This window comes from Blennius ocellaris (assembly GCF_963422515.1).
Source record: "Blennius ocellaris genome assembly, chromosome: 14".
In the NCBI taxonomy this organism is placed as follows: domain Eukaryota; kingdom Metazoa; phylum Chordata; class Actinopteri; order Blenniiformes; family Blenniidae; genus Blennius; species Blennius ocellaris.
The window spans coordinates 19,930,613-19,946,111 of NC_137663.1; the positions used below are offsets into that span (position 1 = coordinate 19,930,613).

General features: G+C 41.1%; 1 protein-coding gene across 2 annotated transcripts; it reads left to right on the top strand.

The window, feature by feature from the left end:
* The first annotated feature begins 391 nt into the window (after positions 1-391).
* Positions 392-13,304, top strand: LOC308139647 (plastin-3-like). 2 transcript variants are annotated; one of them, XM_080509114.1, is made up of 16 exons: positions 392-485; positions 6,767-6,871; positions 6,973-7,124; positions 7,969-8,098; positions 8,284-8,416; positions 8,709-8,790; positions 8,894-9,059; positions 9,143-9,285; positions 9,894-9,989; positions 10,103-10,298; positions 10,483-10,561; positions 10,703-10,820; positions 10,900-11,030; positions 11,314-11,437; positions 11,925-12,049; positions 12,171-13,304. In XM_080509114.1, the coding sequence occupies exons 2-16, from the start codon at positions 6,811-6,813 to the stop codon at positions 12,301-12,303; spliced, it is 1,869 nt and encodes a 622-aa protein (XP_080365240.1). In that variant the 5' UTR covers positions 392-485; positions 6,767-6,810; the 3' UTR covers positions 12,304-13,304. The 2 variants fall into 2 exon arrangements, with proteins under 2 accessions (XP_080365240.1, XP_080365241.1); XM_080509115.1 differs by lacking the exon at positions 392-485 and adding an exon at positions 5,713-5,834.
* The last annotated feature ends 2,195 nt before the right edge of the window (positions 13,305-15,499 follow it).

Sequence of the window (15,499 nt, forward strand, 5' to 3'; positions counted from 1 at the left end):
TACTTTTTTATTAACAAAACAGATGTTTTTCTCTAATTGATTAAGATCATCATTTCAGAGATAATTTCATGAAAGCAGTAAGTTTAGTTTTTCTTTTTGTGTTTTGATGATCAGATAAATTACAGAAATGAATTGTTAATTTAAACAGTATTGGAATTAAAAATATGCAATGAATAGTGTGGTTTTTTTATATTTCTCAAAACATAATTTTCCTATCAAGTACACCTGCCACTTATAGATATTCGAATTTATACGAGACATATCAAAGAACACACACATAGATTGTTTTTTATTTATTTTATAAATTCCTGTTTTAAATCGTGGGTTGAATTTTGGCGTGTTTCATCCACCACACCGTCACCGCCCACCGGTGACATCAGCGGCAGGGCGGGGCTAACATTCCTGCCTCGTACTACTTTGTCTCGACGTGGAGAAAGCAGGACTCCAGACTGGACACACTGTCTGGAATTTCGGGCGCACCGACAGTGAGTACCAATTTCCTGGCAACTTATTCAGACCAACATGTACTTACAGATAGAGTTTTTGTTTGTAAAGACAAAAAAAGAGAGTCCCTTTATGTTGGTCGTTCCTCTCCGTGCTGACCGTTATCCTCCGTTCGCAGCAGTGAAACAGGGAGAATTTCCTGCTTTAAAACTTGCCTGTCTGCCGCTAGCCTGTTAGCTTTAGCCACATCTTTAGTGGAGCCAAAGCATCCAGCTCCGGATGAGTCCTGAAATACTCCGGGAGAGGACTCCACCTCTCTTTAAACTTTGAGAACCAGTACCCACTCAAAGATGTATAACTTGAGCTGAATTGACTCTGCGAGAATGCATTGAAGGTCCGTCAAATTGAATCCTGCTCCACCTCTGCTGACCTGCTGAAAGTAGTGTAGGTGCACCTGGGCTGTTGTTATAAAAAATCATTAATTAAAGGGAGGATGAAAAGACTCAGACATACTTTACGTGCAAGCTGGCGCACAGGGGTGATAAAACGTCTGTGCTCGTGATCCCAGTGTTTGCCGTTCTGGTGACAGCTTGTGTTTATTCTTGTTGACATGCTATACGATGCTGGTAAATGTGTTACTTTCTGTTTAATTGATGTGCCACTCCCTCACTGTGTCACATTTCTTTGAAGTTTTTCTTGAGTCTACAGATTATTTAACACGAAAAAAGCAAGCTGCTTTTTTTTTTCTTTTTTGGGGGGGGTTATGCGATACAGTGAATGCACCAGCAGTTTGAACAGTGTTCTGTGTAAACTTGTTTACTGCACTGAGTGATGTAGCAGGTTTTGTTTTTTTTCCAGGAGCACATCTGGGGTCTCAGTGAATTCACATCTGGGATCCCAATCGTGGATGTCTGTTAAAAGAGGAACTGTCTCTCTGGTGATACCTGGAATACCCACATGTTCAAAAATCCATAAATATTGAGACTGGGAACAAGTAGAGTGTTGTGAACACAGTTGTTGAGCAGTTATGATTCACAGTCTGGTTTTGCTTGTATGGCTGTTTGGGTGGAGGAAAGAGGAATTTCATTTCTATGTGAGGGATGAAAAGAGGCTGTATTTCATCTTTAAAGTGCCTGTCAATAATAGTACTGGTGTGGGCTTATTGCTCATAAAAAAAAGTACTTGAGTGGTATGTGTGCTATGTGTTGCAATATATGGAGTAAAATGAAAGTCCCTCTTTTCCACCCTGTGGAAATGTATGAGCACCTCCCGTGGGTGTTAGCAACACAGACATCAGGTGCACCGTGTTATCTCTGAAGACAAACCAGACAGTCAGGAAGAACCGTGGTGTGTAGTTAGGTTTTATTTCCACCTTGGCTCACACTTGCGTGAATGAACAGGTTGCCCTACTTTATAAACCTTCAGGATTTTAAACCGGTGCCTTCACTCATTCCACAAGGTAGGGGAAATGATCGGGTTACTCCTTTTCTGTGCTGAGTATTTTAGCTGTCTCTCGTTGACTGTTTTCTTCATAGTCGATGTCCCCCCCCCACCCCCCCCCCCCCCCCCCCCTATAAAGCTACAAACGATATAACAAATGAGATTATATTCAATCATCTTCTGGTCATCATCCGTATTTTTTGTTTTTGTTTTTTTTTTATCTCTTAAAGTTCCCCAGGTGAATGCTTGCATGGGAATAGGTGTGGTGTTTCACAATTACTCGAACATGTCATGTTTAATTACGTGTCATACAAGTCGAGTGGTTTGCAGTGTCTTTGTTCAGTGTTGTGTATTTACGGCTGCTTACCTGGGGCTGAGAGCGACAGCCCAGCTGATTCAACAGCACATCTGTACCCCGTCCAATCACATTCTTTGGTGTCGCTTTTGTGTAGATTTCTGCGTCAGGCGTTTTCACCTGGTCTGTCCTTTTGAAACGGCGATACACCTTCATTTAGTGATAACTGTAGATACTTTTTTTTTTTTTTTTTTAAGATTACCTCATCCAGGGACTTTCACTTGAATATTTTCTTGATTGTTTACAACCCACCTTCATCCCGTAAGCTTTATAAGGCCACTAAAATGCAGCCCGGGGTGTTCTGACGTCACAGATGTGTAAATGCCACATGCATAACATTTGCTGTCGCCACCTCCCACTTACCTGTAACAACCGAGGCGCTTATCTCACCCACACAGTCTGAAAAGGAAGTGAAGGGCTGGAGCTGCAGACTGTTTGCTGTCTGTGACTCAGTTGGCTTCACATCTGCAGGCGATCGGGGACTGAAAATGTCCGTGTTCTTGCGCAGCGTGTTGGGTGTGTGCATATGAACTTGACCACACTTGGGAAGGGTGCCCATGCTATTTGTGTGCCTCACATTTCCCATGTAGCTGTGGATGAAGTATTGGCGGGGCGGGGTGAGCGAGCTCCGGCGTTTAACTCCGCCATCTGGGAGCAGCCCTCCGCTTTAAATGGCCTGACTTTTTCGGCTCGACAATTAAAATTGATGTTTGGGAGAGAGAGAAAAATATTTGTGAGGGAAACACTGTGGCTTAAAATAAAAGGGAGAACTGAGAGCTTCTTTACTGTTACGACTGCCTATTGAAGAACCCCAAAATATATTGCACATGTTGGGCATTCATACATTTTATTATATACTTTTAAATAGTTTTCCTGATATATTTAGTGGTCACTCTGATTACACTGGATGTCTGCAGCTCAGTCCCGATGGATTAACCTTTTCAGAGGTATCAAGATGCTTTTAGTCAAATTTACACCTCAGAAGCTGCTACAGGATTTGTTTTAATAGTGCAGGATTTTTCTCCTCTCTATACACACACACACACACACACACACACACACACACACACACACACACACACACACACACACACACACACACACACACACACCCACACACACACGTCCAGCTGTCAAAGGGAGCAACTGTCTTTGGCGCCTGACACTCCAAAGTCATTTTCTGGAGCAACACAACAGGATTTATTTCCATGCTTTGCGGCACTGAACACAAACCCTCTATTCTCCTGAACCACCGCTGATACGTCTCACATTTGTCCGCTGCCATCTGTGCCCTCGCTCCATGTACTTAACCCCCTCGCCTGTTTCCACTCTTCCCTCCGCCGAGGGTGTGACAAGTGCTGGCAAATGATGTAATGTTTGTCAGGCCCGTTATTGTGGCGGGGGCCAACTTCAACAGCCACATTTTTACATCCTTTCGGAGAGAAAAGTTAAATATAGCCCCAGTGGCATCGTCATTTTCCTAACCGTTTAGTCAGGGGTTTGGGGCTTGCCCCGATTTAGCGTTACTTTGCAGTCGAAAAACATTTTGTGCGCTTTGATTCATGGCGAGGTATTTAAAACAATCCCAATGTATACTCTGACTGTTTGAACTGACAAATCCCTCACCATTGTAAAAATAGCTTTATGGGAACTGAGCCACATCTCGGAGACCATGTGGCTACTGTTGAATCATCGTTAGTTATTACAAACACTTTAATTCATAAAAGTGGCAATATTAACTTCAAAAGTCAATTATTAGTGTCACCTGAAAAATATGTTTTCTCTATTTGATTTTGTAATGAATGTTTGTTTGTTTTTTTTCCTAAATGCATAATCCTCAAATATTGATGCCATTACTATTGAACACGGCCATAAAACTTTAATTAAATGAAAATGGTACAAAAAAAGATAAAAAATGTGGTTAGATTTTTAACGGCTGTTCGGATCCATTAGAAACGCAAATGCAGAACTCTTTGAGTGGTGGTTAAATTGTATTTGAAATATGTTAAGTTTTTATATGAAGTCTGCATCTGGCATCACTGTTACACATGCAGCTTTGCGAGTTTAATTTGTCTATAACACTTAGAAGTACATTAAATCCTATGAATTTCCATTCCATTTAAATTGACATTTACTCTCCACCTATTTTTTTTTTTTTTTTTACTATGTCAGAAAATTAAAGATGCTGCTAGGAAAAAAGGCACCAACTGATTTTTGTGTGGAGTTTGCATGTTGGTACTTTGCCGTCGTCTCTCAGTTCAAAGGTTTGCTTGTATATAAATCAAATTTCTGTGCGTATTCGCCCTTTTCCCTGGGCTGTTGGCCTTTCCAGGGTGTTTCCCTGCCTTTTGTCTCATGGGTGTTGTCTGTAGATTAATGAATGACTTCATTGTACAATCCTTCTTTTCTGAGACTATTTATTTATTTATTTATTTTTACATCTTCTCAACAATAACATTTGAATCTCCACCGACCCACAGAGAAAGGCTGAGGTGACAGATCGCTGTGAAGTAGAGAGCCGTTTGGTCGCGACTTCAGCGAGAGTCAGTGCAACGTCAGCTATTGCTCGCTCAACCACAAGTCTCTTTATCGCCGCAGTCGCAGAGAAAACTGGAGGAGCTGGTTCACCAGCTTTTCACCGACAACTGCCGAGTCAGACTGCAGCCCGGGCTGCGACTGCTGCTTTGGAAAAAACACAGTTGGCATTGTGTTGGGCGATGTAGCCTCCGCTCCGGTCCCGGCTCTTCAGACATTTTGAGATAAGCTCACCGCTGTTGCGGGGAATGCAGCGGCGGCGGTGCGAGTGGGAGAGTTTGTTTTAAAGATACTGTATTCCATGAAGTCTCCCAATGTGCAGGTCATACTGGAAGTACCAGAGCTGGATGAGCTCCTTTTCACCGGTGGGTGATTAATATCCAGCTACGTCTGTAGGACAGCCAGCCAAGTGGAGTCTGTGTTTAGAGGGAGACTGAACAAGGTCACCTTTTAATAATAGGAAGTTAATGCTTCAGGTCAAGTACCACTTCTTTCCTCTCTGTCGTTTTTTTTTTTTTTTCCCTTCAGCTTCATTTTCACAGGTCTACATATACACTCAGACACTCTATTACTCATAAAATTTGACTGCTCCGACATCCTGCTATCGCCAAATATAGACTGTTTCATTGTGGAAACCATGTCCAGGACTTCTCACTTGCATTCTGTGAAAAATCAACACCAAGTCGGGACGAGGGAACAATTTTCTGTCTGGAAAAATCGATGATTCTTACTTGGCCACTGTGAAAAAACCTCCGTTTAGCTTTTTTTTTTTTGGAACACTTGTGTTTTAAGAGGAATGTCACATTACTGGTTTAGCCTCGGCGAGCGAGGCAGCCCACTCCGCTCACCTCCCGGCAAGTGAAGCCCGATCTGCTCAGGCCTCATGCATTCCTCTGCCACTGCTGCACACCCAGGAGGAGGAACTGGGGGAAATTCCTCTTTTTTTCGGAGGGTTGGTTTTTGCCTCCACGAAGATTGGGAACACAGTGGGGTTTTTGTCCGGCGAAATATTTCCTACTTCGAATCAAACTGGCTGCTTGATGCCATGTTTTATGACGAGGTCATTGAAATGTTTAAGTAAATCTCTCTTGCTCTCTACCTCTTTCTCTCTCTACCTCGCTACGTATAAAGATAATTAACTCTATCCATATATGGTAACTTCTGTATTCCTTCCTGTTTGTTGCTAATCAATGTGAGATAACTGTTGACAAACTGGTTGCTTGAATAATTGCGCTACACAATTGGATACGTGTTGGTTGTGTACAATTTCTGGGGTTTATGATAGTATGGCCATGCACTAATCTTCTCCTTCATGGAAAGAAAAACACAAGGACATGCAATTTTCCAAAATACATGTCATATCTTCGTCATGTTGTAGAATAGAAGTCTTCACTGGTGTAAAGGCAAACTTTTACATGAATATAGGCAGACATATATCCTATTTTGTTTGTGTTTGAAGCTATTATTATTTGACAAAATTGAGTAGTTTTACACTTTGGAAGCGCCGTCGTCTCATAGTACGTGTTGCCAAGCCCTAATGCAGACGTGTCCATGTACCTAATGGACTGCTCTGTAAAGGGTTAAAAACCTGAATTAAAAAAGATTTAAATGTTTGTTGGAGAATTACTGCAGTGTAGTAAATGAAATTGTGAAGAATCCTTAAAAACACGGGTGAAGTTTGAACGTCTCTGGCGGTTTTGTTCCAGTGTGGCCTTGTTACCGTACAATGGAAATAACAGGAAATGACTTTGATTAGGGGAGAGAAATGTGCTCGAGAAGGAAAAGCGCTGAAGAGAGGAGTGGAAGTGAGTCTTACAGTGGGCATCTGCGAGGTAACGGTTGAATGAGGGGCTATTTAAAGAGGACTGGGGTACATTTTATGTATTTAGACTGGAAAATAAAGTCTTTCTGGATAAGATGGAAGGTTTCAGAAGTTTCTAAGATGCTATGTTGGGTCTTTCTGATGACTTTTTCTTCTCTCTCTCTCTGCAGTCGCACGTTTCTCTGACTGACCACCTCCGGTCACTCACAGGAAAATGTCTGGGAAAATATCAAAGGAAGACCACGAGGAGTTAAATGAGCTGTTTAATAAGATCGGTGAGTAAAAATCGACCTCATTGTAACGTGTTTATTTTGAGTTGATGATTTAAAGTACTGAATCCATGATGTGTCTGATTATTCTTTCTGTGGTTTCGTAGACCTGGATGGCGACGGCCACATCTGTCATTTTGAACTCCAGGAGCTCCTCAATGACTGCGGCCACCGCGTACCTGGATACAAGATTCGAGAGATTATCGAGACACTCGATCTCAACAACGACAATAAGATCTGCTTTAAGGAGTTTTTGGGGGTAGGTTAGCCGGAGCTCGTAGTTTCAGGTTTCATCAGTTTTGGGTTTTTTTTTTTTTCCACTTTCTGTTCAGAGCTTTTCTTTCAATGAATCGGGTCTTTGTGTCGCAAAAAGCAACTCTGCCTTTCTTACTGGGACCCCTTATGCACAGCCGCCATAAGCAGCTGCACGCACCACGCAGCGGCTTCTACAAACACGCGTGTGTGGGTGTATTGTGTGAGTCAGCTGAAGTGAAGGGAAGTTTGATGACGCAGCACTCACTCACAGAGGTGACTACCACTTCTAGCATGCCTTAAAAGTAAACAAATCCTAATGGCTGACCACAGCAATGCTCTATTGGCCTCTTTTGATTATTGTAAATATGATCAAATGAAATCTACAGACACACTGAGGTACTAATTGCATTTCAGTGGCTGAAGTTGAATTTCACTGTGGCCTCGTAGTTGACCCATTTTGCATGTCGGTAAACCATTCAGGTACCTCTCATTATGTTCTTGAGCTGCTGGCACCAGATAAGTCTGATAAATGAGTGTAGATTGGGGCAGTTTTTCTTGTTAAATTCTACCATCAGGCTGCAATTTGCCCCACTAAGGGATCCTGTTCTGGCCGGACATGATTCACATCAAGCTTCTTGTGAATAGCACAGTCAAAAGGTTTAAAGGGCATTAAAGCTCAGGGTCTCTCCACACTTCATTCAACTCCAGCTAGCTTTTCTTTTTTCTTTTCTTTTTTTTAACCTGCTGTGATATTTTGTGTTTGAGATCGAGAGCGTTGTGCTGTTTTAAACAACTCGTCAACGCCTCAACGTTGCATCTCTAACCTCCAACATTTGAAAATATCCTAGATTGTCCAGGACCTGAAGGGTAAGGAAATAGCTAAGACTTTCCGCAAGGCCATCAACAAGAAGGACGGAATCCGAGCTGTTGGAGGGATGTCGGAGCAGTCGAGTGAAGGCACGCAGCACTCGTTCTCTGGTACGTCATGGCCGTTGTTTACTTGGTCTTTCCAGCTGCTACTCATTTTTTTTTTTTTTTTATGTTGATGAGCCGTTTGCGGCATTCGCAGTTCCATTTCCAAATGCTTCCCTTCACCAGTGGAGGAAGCCAGTGTGCGCTCGGTGTTGCTGCCCTATTAAACTGTGAATGTCAACCTTTTGTAGAGGAGGAACGATATGCCTTCGTGAACTGGATCAACAAGGCTCTGGAAAAAGACCCCGACTGCCAACATGTCCTACCTATGGATCCCAACACAGACTGCCTCTTCAAATCGGTCGCTGACGGTGTTGTACTCTGGTGAGTTGCTGCTTCTGGTTGTTTCCCTGCTACTCTTCAAACACAAGCACTGCATGATTTTACAGAGTGATGTAATTAACCCCGAACAACTATACACACAAAGTTATTTAAAGACCAGAAATTTATCACATAGCCTTCACTAAGTCTTTAATTGCTAATTGTCAGTGAATAAAATTCATATTTTTACCACAACTTTATAAAAAGAGATGGAGTTACTCAATGAGTTATTCCATTGAGATATATATATATATATGGTTTTGTGATCTAATCAGAGTGTTGTGTGTTCGCAAAGCAAAATGATCAACCTGTCGGTACCAGACACCATCGACGAGAGGACCATAAATAAGAAAAAACTGACGCCATTTACAAAACAGGTCAGTCAAAACCGTTTTGAGTATTTTTGGGAACTTCTTTGCAATAAGATGTTGTGTGTTTTATTTCATTCCAACGTTTCATGCCTTGATTTGCACGCCACAGGAAAACCTGAACCTGGCCCTGAACTCTGCCTCTGCCATCGGTTGCCATGTGGTCAACATCGGTGCATCAGACCTGCGAGACGGGAAGCCCCACCTGGTTCTGGGCCTGCTGTGGCAAATCATCAAGATCGGCCTGTTCGCCGACATCGAGCTCAGCAGAAATGAAGGTACCGGGTGTATTTGAGTCCCGTCGCTATTGTTCTCCCAGTCTGTGTTCACACAGTTTAACTGAGGATAATTAACTCGACAGCGCTGGCGGCACTGCTGAGGGACGGGGAAACTCTGGAGGACCTGATGAAGCTGTCACCAGAAGAGCTTCTGTTACGCTGGGCGAACTTTCACCTAGAAAATGCCGGCCAACCGAAGATCAGCAACTTCAGCAGTGACATCAAGGTACTTGCGTGAATTTCAATTGCGAGAGGTTGTCATTGTATCTGACAGTTTGGTATTTCTCAGCAAAGCAGATGAACTAATCTTCAAATATCCTCTTCAAAAATTTAAGGGGACATCTTTTTTTTTTTCCTTTTTTCCTTTTCAGTTCAGATTTGATATCACTTAAAAAAGTATGATATGGTATTTCATCCTGAATTATATTGCTTGACCCATGTCATACTGACCAGACACATTTTATGTAATCATAGAAATTAAACGTCTGCCAGGGTTTTTCTTTTAATTTATTTTTAACCTTAACTGTGCTTATTACAGCATGTTTTTGCTTCATAGTGTGTTATTTTGTGTGTAAAACATTTACTTTATAGATACGACATCTTATGTTTTGAGCTGAAATAACTAAGGTTAGATGAGTTTTAAGTTGGAGTCATGCAAGTCGTAGTTATGGCCAAGTTTAGAGCAAGTTTGCAGGAAGTCATTGGAAGGCAATGCAATGTAATTACCAAAGCATAAAAACGTGTTGTCTGTTGCTGTGTGTCTCTATCACCCGGAGGAGAGCTGTCCTAATTATCCTAAAGTGGATCTCTATTGACTTCTGACTCATTTTCCAGGACTCGAAGGCATATTTCCACCTCCTGAATCAGATTGCACCAAAAGGCAAAGAAGAGAACGAGCCATGCATAGACATCCACATGGCGGGCATCAATGTAAGCACTTTTGACAGGCAGCGCTCACAGCTTGAGCATCTTCGCCACACGGGGACAGCTGCTGCACGGAGCCTTTCACCCCAGCATGTGTGTGATCTGTGTCTTGTGCTCAGGAGAGGGACGACATGAAGAGGGCAGAGGCCATGCTGCAGCAGGCCGACAGGCTCGGCTGTCGGCAGTTTGTCACCCCGGCTGACGTCGTCAGCGGAAACCCCAAACTCAACCTCGCATTTGTTGCCAATCTGTTTAACAAATATCCAGCGCTGACCAAGCCCGAGAACGAGGACATTGACTGGGGACTGCTGGAAGGTGAGTTGTTTTTAAAAGCCAAATGTGTTAAAAGAGCTTTTCACATGAATATCAAAATGACCATTTGGCCGACTCTCCTGCAGGCTGATCTACACATGAGTTCATTTTTTTTATTATTATGTCGTACAGTTCTCCGTGCATTTCTCAATAAGACAGCTGAATCCCATGATCCTTTGCTATCTAGGGGAGACGAGAGAAGAGAGGACATTCCGAAACTGGATGAACTCCCTGGGGGTGAACCCACATGTGAATCATCTGTACGGGTGAGTATCTCTAACATCCCCGGGTACTGTTGAGAAGTGTTTGTAGCTGGTCGGTTCTTGCATTTTGCTTTTATATGTTGCATCATATACACGATTTTCTTTTCTTTCTTTTTTAAATCTCTGTCCTTTCTGCTCCTCTAGAGACCTGCAGGACGCCTTGGTCATCCTTCAACTCTATGAAAAGATAAAAGTGCCCGTTGACTGGAAATGCAAGGTCAACAAGCCCCCGTACCCGAAGCTGGGGGCCCACATGAAGAAGGTAGACGAAAGTTTTTTTTTATTCGTTGGCCAAGTAAATGTTTTGCGGCTATACCCACTGTGTCTTATTGTCCGTCCAGCTGGAGAACTGTAACTACGCAGTGGACCTGGGAAGAGACACCAAGTTCTCCCTCGTTGGCATCGGCGGGCAGGACCTGAACGATGGCAACCCCACCCTGACCCTCGCGCTGGTCTGGCAGCTGATGAGGAGGTGAGACGTCGTCGGAGAGGATAAAGCTAAAGCAAACCAGAAATACTGCTTTCTCTTTCAGTCAGAAAAAAAAAAAGAAATACAAACAAAGTATTTTCATGACAGACAAATGTAAATGTCCTACGTTTGATTTTCTTTGTGGCGTTCAACATGCCTGTATTGTTTGGTTTGTCCATGTTCAGAGTAACAAACCAAACAAGATACAAGTAAAACATAAAAGAAATGCGTGATGTGGGGGGGTTTTCAGTTTATTAAATGTGTTCTCTGTGTTGTGCTTTTTCAGATACACATTGAATGTACTGGAGGATTTGGGTGATGGGACGAAAGTGAATGACTCCATCATTGTAAACTGGATAAACAAATCATTGGCAGATGCTGGAAAATCATCCAAGATTTCAAGTTTTAAGGTAAACCAGACTTTATATGTTGTTTTTTTTCCCCTTCCAAGCGTGAAAATATTCGTATGCCAGTGTCAACTCACATGACTCAGGGTGTTGAGTGATGAAAGCTCAGGTTTGCATGAACCGACATCAGCTTTTCAAAGATTTCCTTTAATCTCCAGTGTTTTTGACATGAGGAGGAGCCTGGGAGTCATATTGCAGGGATTTAGTGCTGAATGCGGGTTTGCGCTGGTTTTTTGAGGGTGGAAATCTCTGAAGGCTAAAATGAATATGAAATCATTAACTGTATCAGCAGAATTGAACTTTATAACCTGATTTGAGGATATATAGTCTTATGTGGTCTGTGGGCTCACATCTCATGGAGATGGCCCCGTTTGTAGTTCAGACCATAGGAGGAAGTTCACATGTGGGCTTTTGAGTTTCCGTGAAGCTGTTGCTACTTTTATGAGGTGTGGATTACCCGTGTGTGTAATCTGTGTGCTCTGGACAACAGGACAAAGAGATCAGCAGCAGTCTCGCAGTGCTGGAACTGATCGACGCCATCCAGCCCGGCAGCATCAACTACGACCTGATAAAAACAGGCAGCCTGTCTGAAGACGAGAAGCTTCAAAACGCCCAGTAAGAATCTTGGTTTGCAGAAAGTAAAAAACACAGCAAACCGTTTTCTTATATTTTCTGTGGACACTCATGAAAACTGTTTTTAAAAAATAAATAATCAAAAACTCTCTGTTGTGTCTAGGTACGCCATCTCAATGGCGAGAAAGATTGGGGCTCGTGTCTACGCTCTGCCGGAGGACCTGGTGGAGGTCAAGCCCAAAATGGTGATGACGGTCTTCGCCTGCTTGATGGGTCGAGGGATGAATCGATGCTAAGTGCCCGGTACCCATCATTTTTAAACTTACACTACCCAGAAGCCATTCGCATTTTTTTTTTTTTTTTGAAAGATTCCCCCACAGTTAAAGACATGAAGGGGTTTTTTTTTTTTGGTTTGTTTGTTTGTTTTTGTAATTACTCAAAATCATACATTTGCATGTCTCCCTGTTTCCTTTGATTAACAATTTGAAGGATAATGGGCTGTCCTCTTGCTTCAAATAAGGGTACAGTTGTAAAATTTCTTTGGAGATGGCCCTCATCAGGTTGACGTCTTAATGTATAAGAATGCTGTTGGTTGTTTTTTTGTTTGTTTGTTTTAAGAAGTATGCGTATTTCCAGCAGCAAGGTTGTTTACATATTTTTACTCAAACTGATAAAGTAAATTATAGCCTTGAATAAGCAACACACATTCCGGAATACCATGCTTATGAAGAAATGCACGAAGGATCTGAGAAGGAGAAAGAAAGTGAGACGGCAGTGTTTCGGTGGAGGCGCACATTTTAATAAAAAAAAAAAAAAACGCACCCAAACATTTCCTCTCACTTCATGAAGTTAGAGCATGCCTTAATAACGGCCACAATAAACGCCTACATATCTTTATACAGAAGCCATAAGGTCAGAATATAAGAACCTGACCAGCCTGACGTGCGATCTGTCCTCGGTTTTTTTTTTTTTTCTTGGGATTATTATGCTACTTTAAATGCTGTTTTGGAGGGTGTCTCGTCTTTTGTTTTTTTGTTGTTGTTTTTTCTTCCCATGTCTGTTACTATGGATGAGGAGCTGGCTGACTCGACTCTCCTGGCTTGTGCTGTGCCTTCCTCTCTCTGAGAGTACTTCAAGGTTAACTTTTTTTTTTTGTATCCAACAGTACCAAATAATAGAAACCGTAACGTCATTCCAGGTTAGCCTCATGATATTCTATGACAATGGCCAAATTGTATTTGGTCTCATGTTTATGTCTGCTTTACATGTAACAATAAATATGACTTTGTAAACGGCTCATATCTTTCATCATTTTAGTATAGTTTGTAATCTCTTTTGATATTTTAGGCCTCGATTGTGTCACTTATTATGTCCATGACCTGGGGTTTTCTCCCACAGTCCAAAGACATGCATTTGAACTTAATCAATGGTTAGCAAAATTATTTTAATAAAATTACTTCACTTTATCTACAGGTGCTGCTAAAAAGAAATGGATTGCTGTCGGTTAGGGTTACTCAAATGTTTTGAGGATGGTTTTCTATTTTGATCAATGTTATTATGGCTTTCAGTTAAAATGTAAAATATAGGAAAACTGTCTTAAGATAAACTACACACAAAAGTGAGGGCATTCATAGATACATAACACTCAACTCTGCTCTGTCCACAAAGCTCCTTAAAAGTAAACGGTTAACATCAAGGATGCAACTTAATAATTCACTAAATTACACCCGATAAAAGTGTATTTCACATTTTAAAAAAATACTTTTTTTGTCATTCTAAATAATGTAAAAATGTTCCATATCAATGAGCAAAAGATGTTATTTTGGTGTTTTTTGGGCTGCTTTTGGAGTCCAGATGCTATGAGGACTTAATATATTGTATAATGTGAGCAATAGCGATGCATGAAGTTAGAAGATCAAAATAAACAGGATTTAGGTGTTGATCCCTCATCCACTCTTCATCCAGTTACATCAGAGGGGAAAGCAATGGAATACAAATACTTTAATGGAACTGCATGTTATTTTTGGTACTTTATCAAGTACTGTATGTCATTTTACTGAACAACTATACTTACTTGAAATGGGGAACAATTTCAGAAATGAGCATTCATTTTCGATGAATCTGTTGAGTATTATCAGTTTGAGACGCGCCATCAAATGTAGACAGTGTAATTTAAAATGTCCTATAGTAGAAAAGACATCTATTGAATTAAAGTGGGTTTTTGAAAACATATGTAATTTTTCAATCATGCCATGAGTTTTTTCATGATGTGTAGGTGAAAAAAAAAAGAAGCTTCTTTACAATCACCTTTAGGCTGAAAAGAGTTTTGTCTGGGATTTGTTCCTACTTTTCTTTCCTCTCATCTCATTTACTGTTGACTACCCGTGCATTTATGTTCTTCCCTTTTCTTCATCATAAAACTCCCTCCAGGCTGTAATAAAGCCAACAGTTATTGCTTCCCGGGTTTTTCTTCACTACATTTTGGCGAACGGTTTAGATGGCTGCTCTTAAATGGGCTTTTAATTGGATTTTAATGATAAAATGTTGTTGAAACTATGAAAAAAAAAAAGGAACTGTAAACCGAGTGAGATACTGGTGAGAATGTTCTGGGTTTCTTTAATTAAAACCGGTCTCTGTCAACATGTTTAATCTTTTCACAGTGACACCAGTCTCTCGTTAACTGGCAGGGTTTTCTTCACACTCCATCAACAACAGTGTTACAACAGGGAAAAAGAAGTGACAGCTTTTTTTTTTTTTTTTAACTGTTCACTGGCCTGAATCTTAGGTAGACACAAAGTCTTGTGGGATTCACCTCAAGGAGAGTTTTTCAGGAGTATGAGTACAGCTGAGTGTGCCTGGCTGTGACAGTAAGCCGGACGCTGAGCGGGATGTCTCCTGTGGCCCTATCATCTGAGGTTTCAAGCTTCATTTGCATCAGAGAGTCTGGATTTGTACAAATAGCCTCCTTTTCTTTAATAAGACAAGTTTAGTAACAATATCCAATCCACATTTAATGTCCAAAATCTATTTGGTCTTAGTGACTTAATAATAAAATAAAATAAAATAAAAAATCAATATACTTCATGAGTGATAATGAATATGGAGTGAAATAAGCCACAGTGAAGTCATACTTCTGAAGTAAAATCAGCTGAACCTTCGACATGACCTCATTTTTATTTGTAGACTGTGATATCACCTGAAACACAGCAATCAAAGGTTGTTTGAAATGTAAACATCTGTGACCACAAGTACAAGAGAGCGGAAACGGAGCGGAAAAGACTAGAAACAGAGCATAAAGAGAACAGAAGGGACCAAAATACATCCTACTCATTTTTTTTTGCAGCATTTGTCTTTCTTCATATCAAAATGTCCTTAAAAATGAAAACAAAAAATCTTATAAAAATGTAATATGTCCTTCAATTTGATAAACAAGGTTTTCTAAAGGCAAAATAAGACCTTGAAATGTTTTGTGTCAAGTGTGTTTCATTTTTT

Excerpts from the sequence above, each read along its gene's own strand:
- LOC308139647 (XM_080509114.1), top strand. The coding sequence starts at position 6,811 with ATGTCTGGGAAAATATCAAAGGAAGACCACGAGGAGTTAAATGAGCTG. Across the intron at positions 8,099-8,283 it reads CACGCAGCACTCGTTCTCTG|AGGAGGAACGATATGCCTTC; the intron begins GTACGTCATGGC and ends AACCTTTTGTAG. Across the intron at positions 11,031-11,313 it reads GTCTGGCAGCTGATGAGGAG|ATACACATTGAATGTACTGG; the intron begins GTGAGACGTCGT and ends GTGCTTTTTCAG.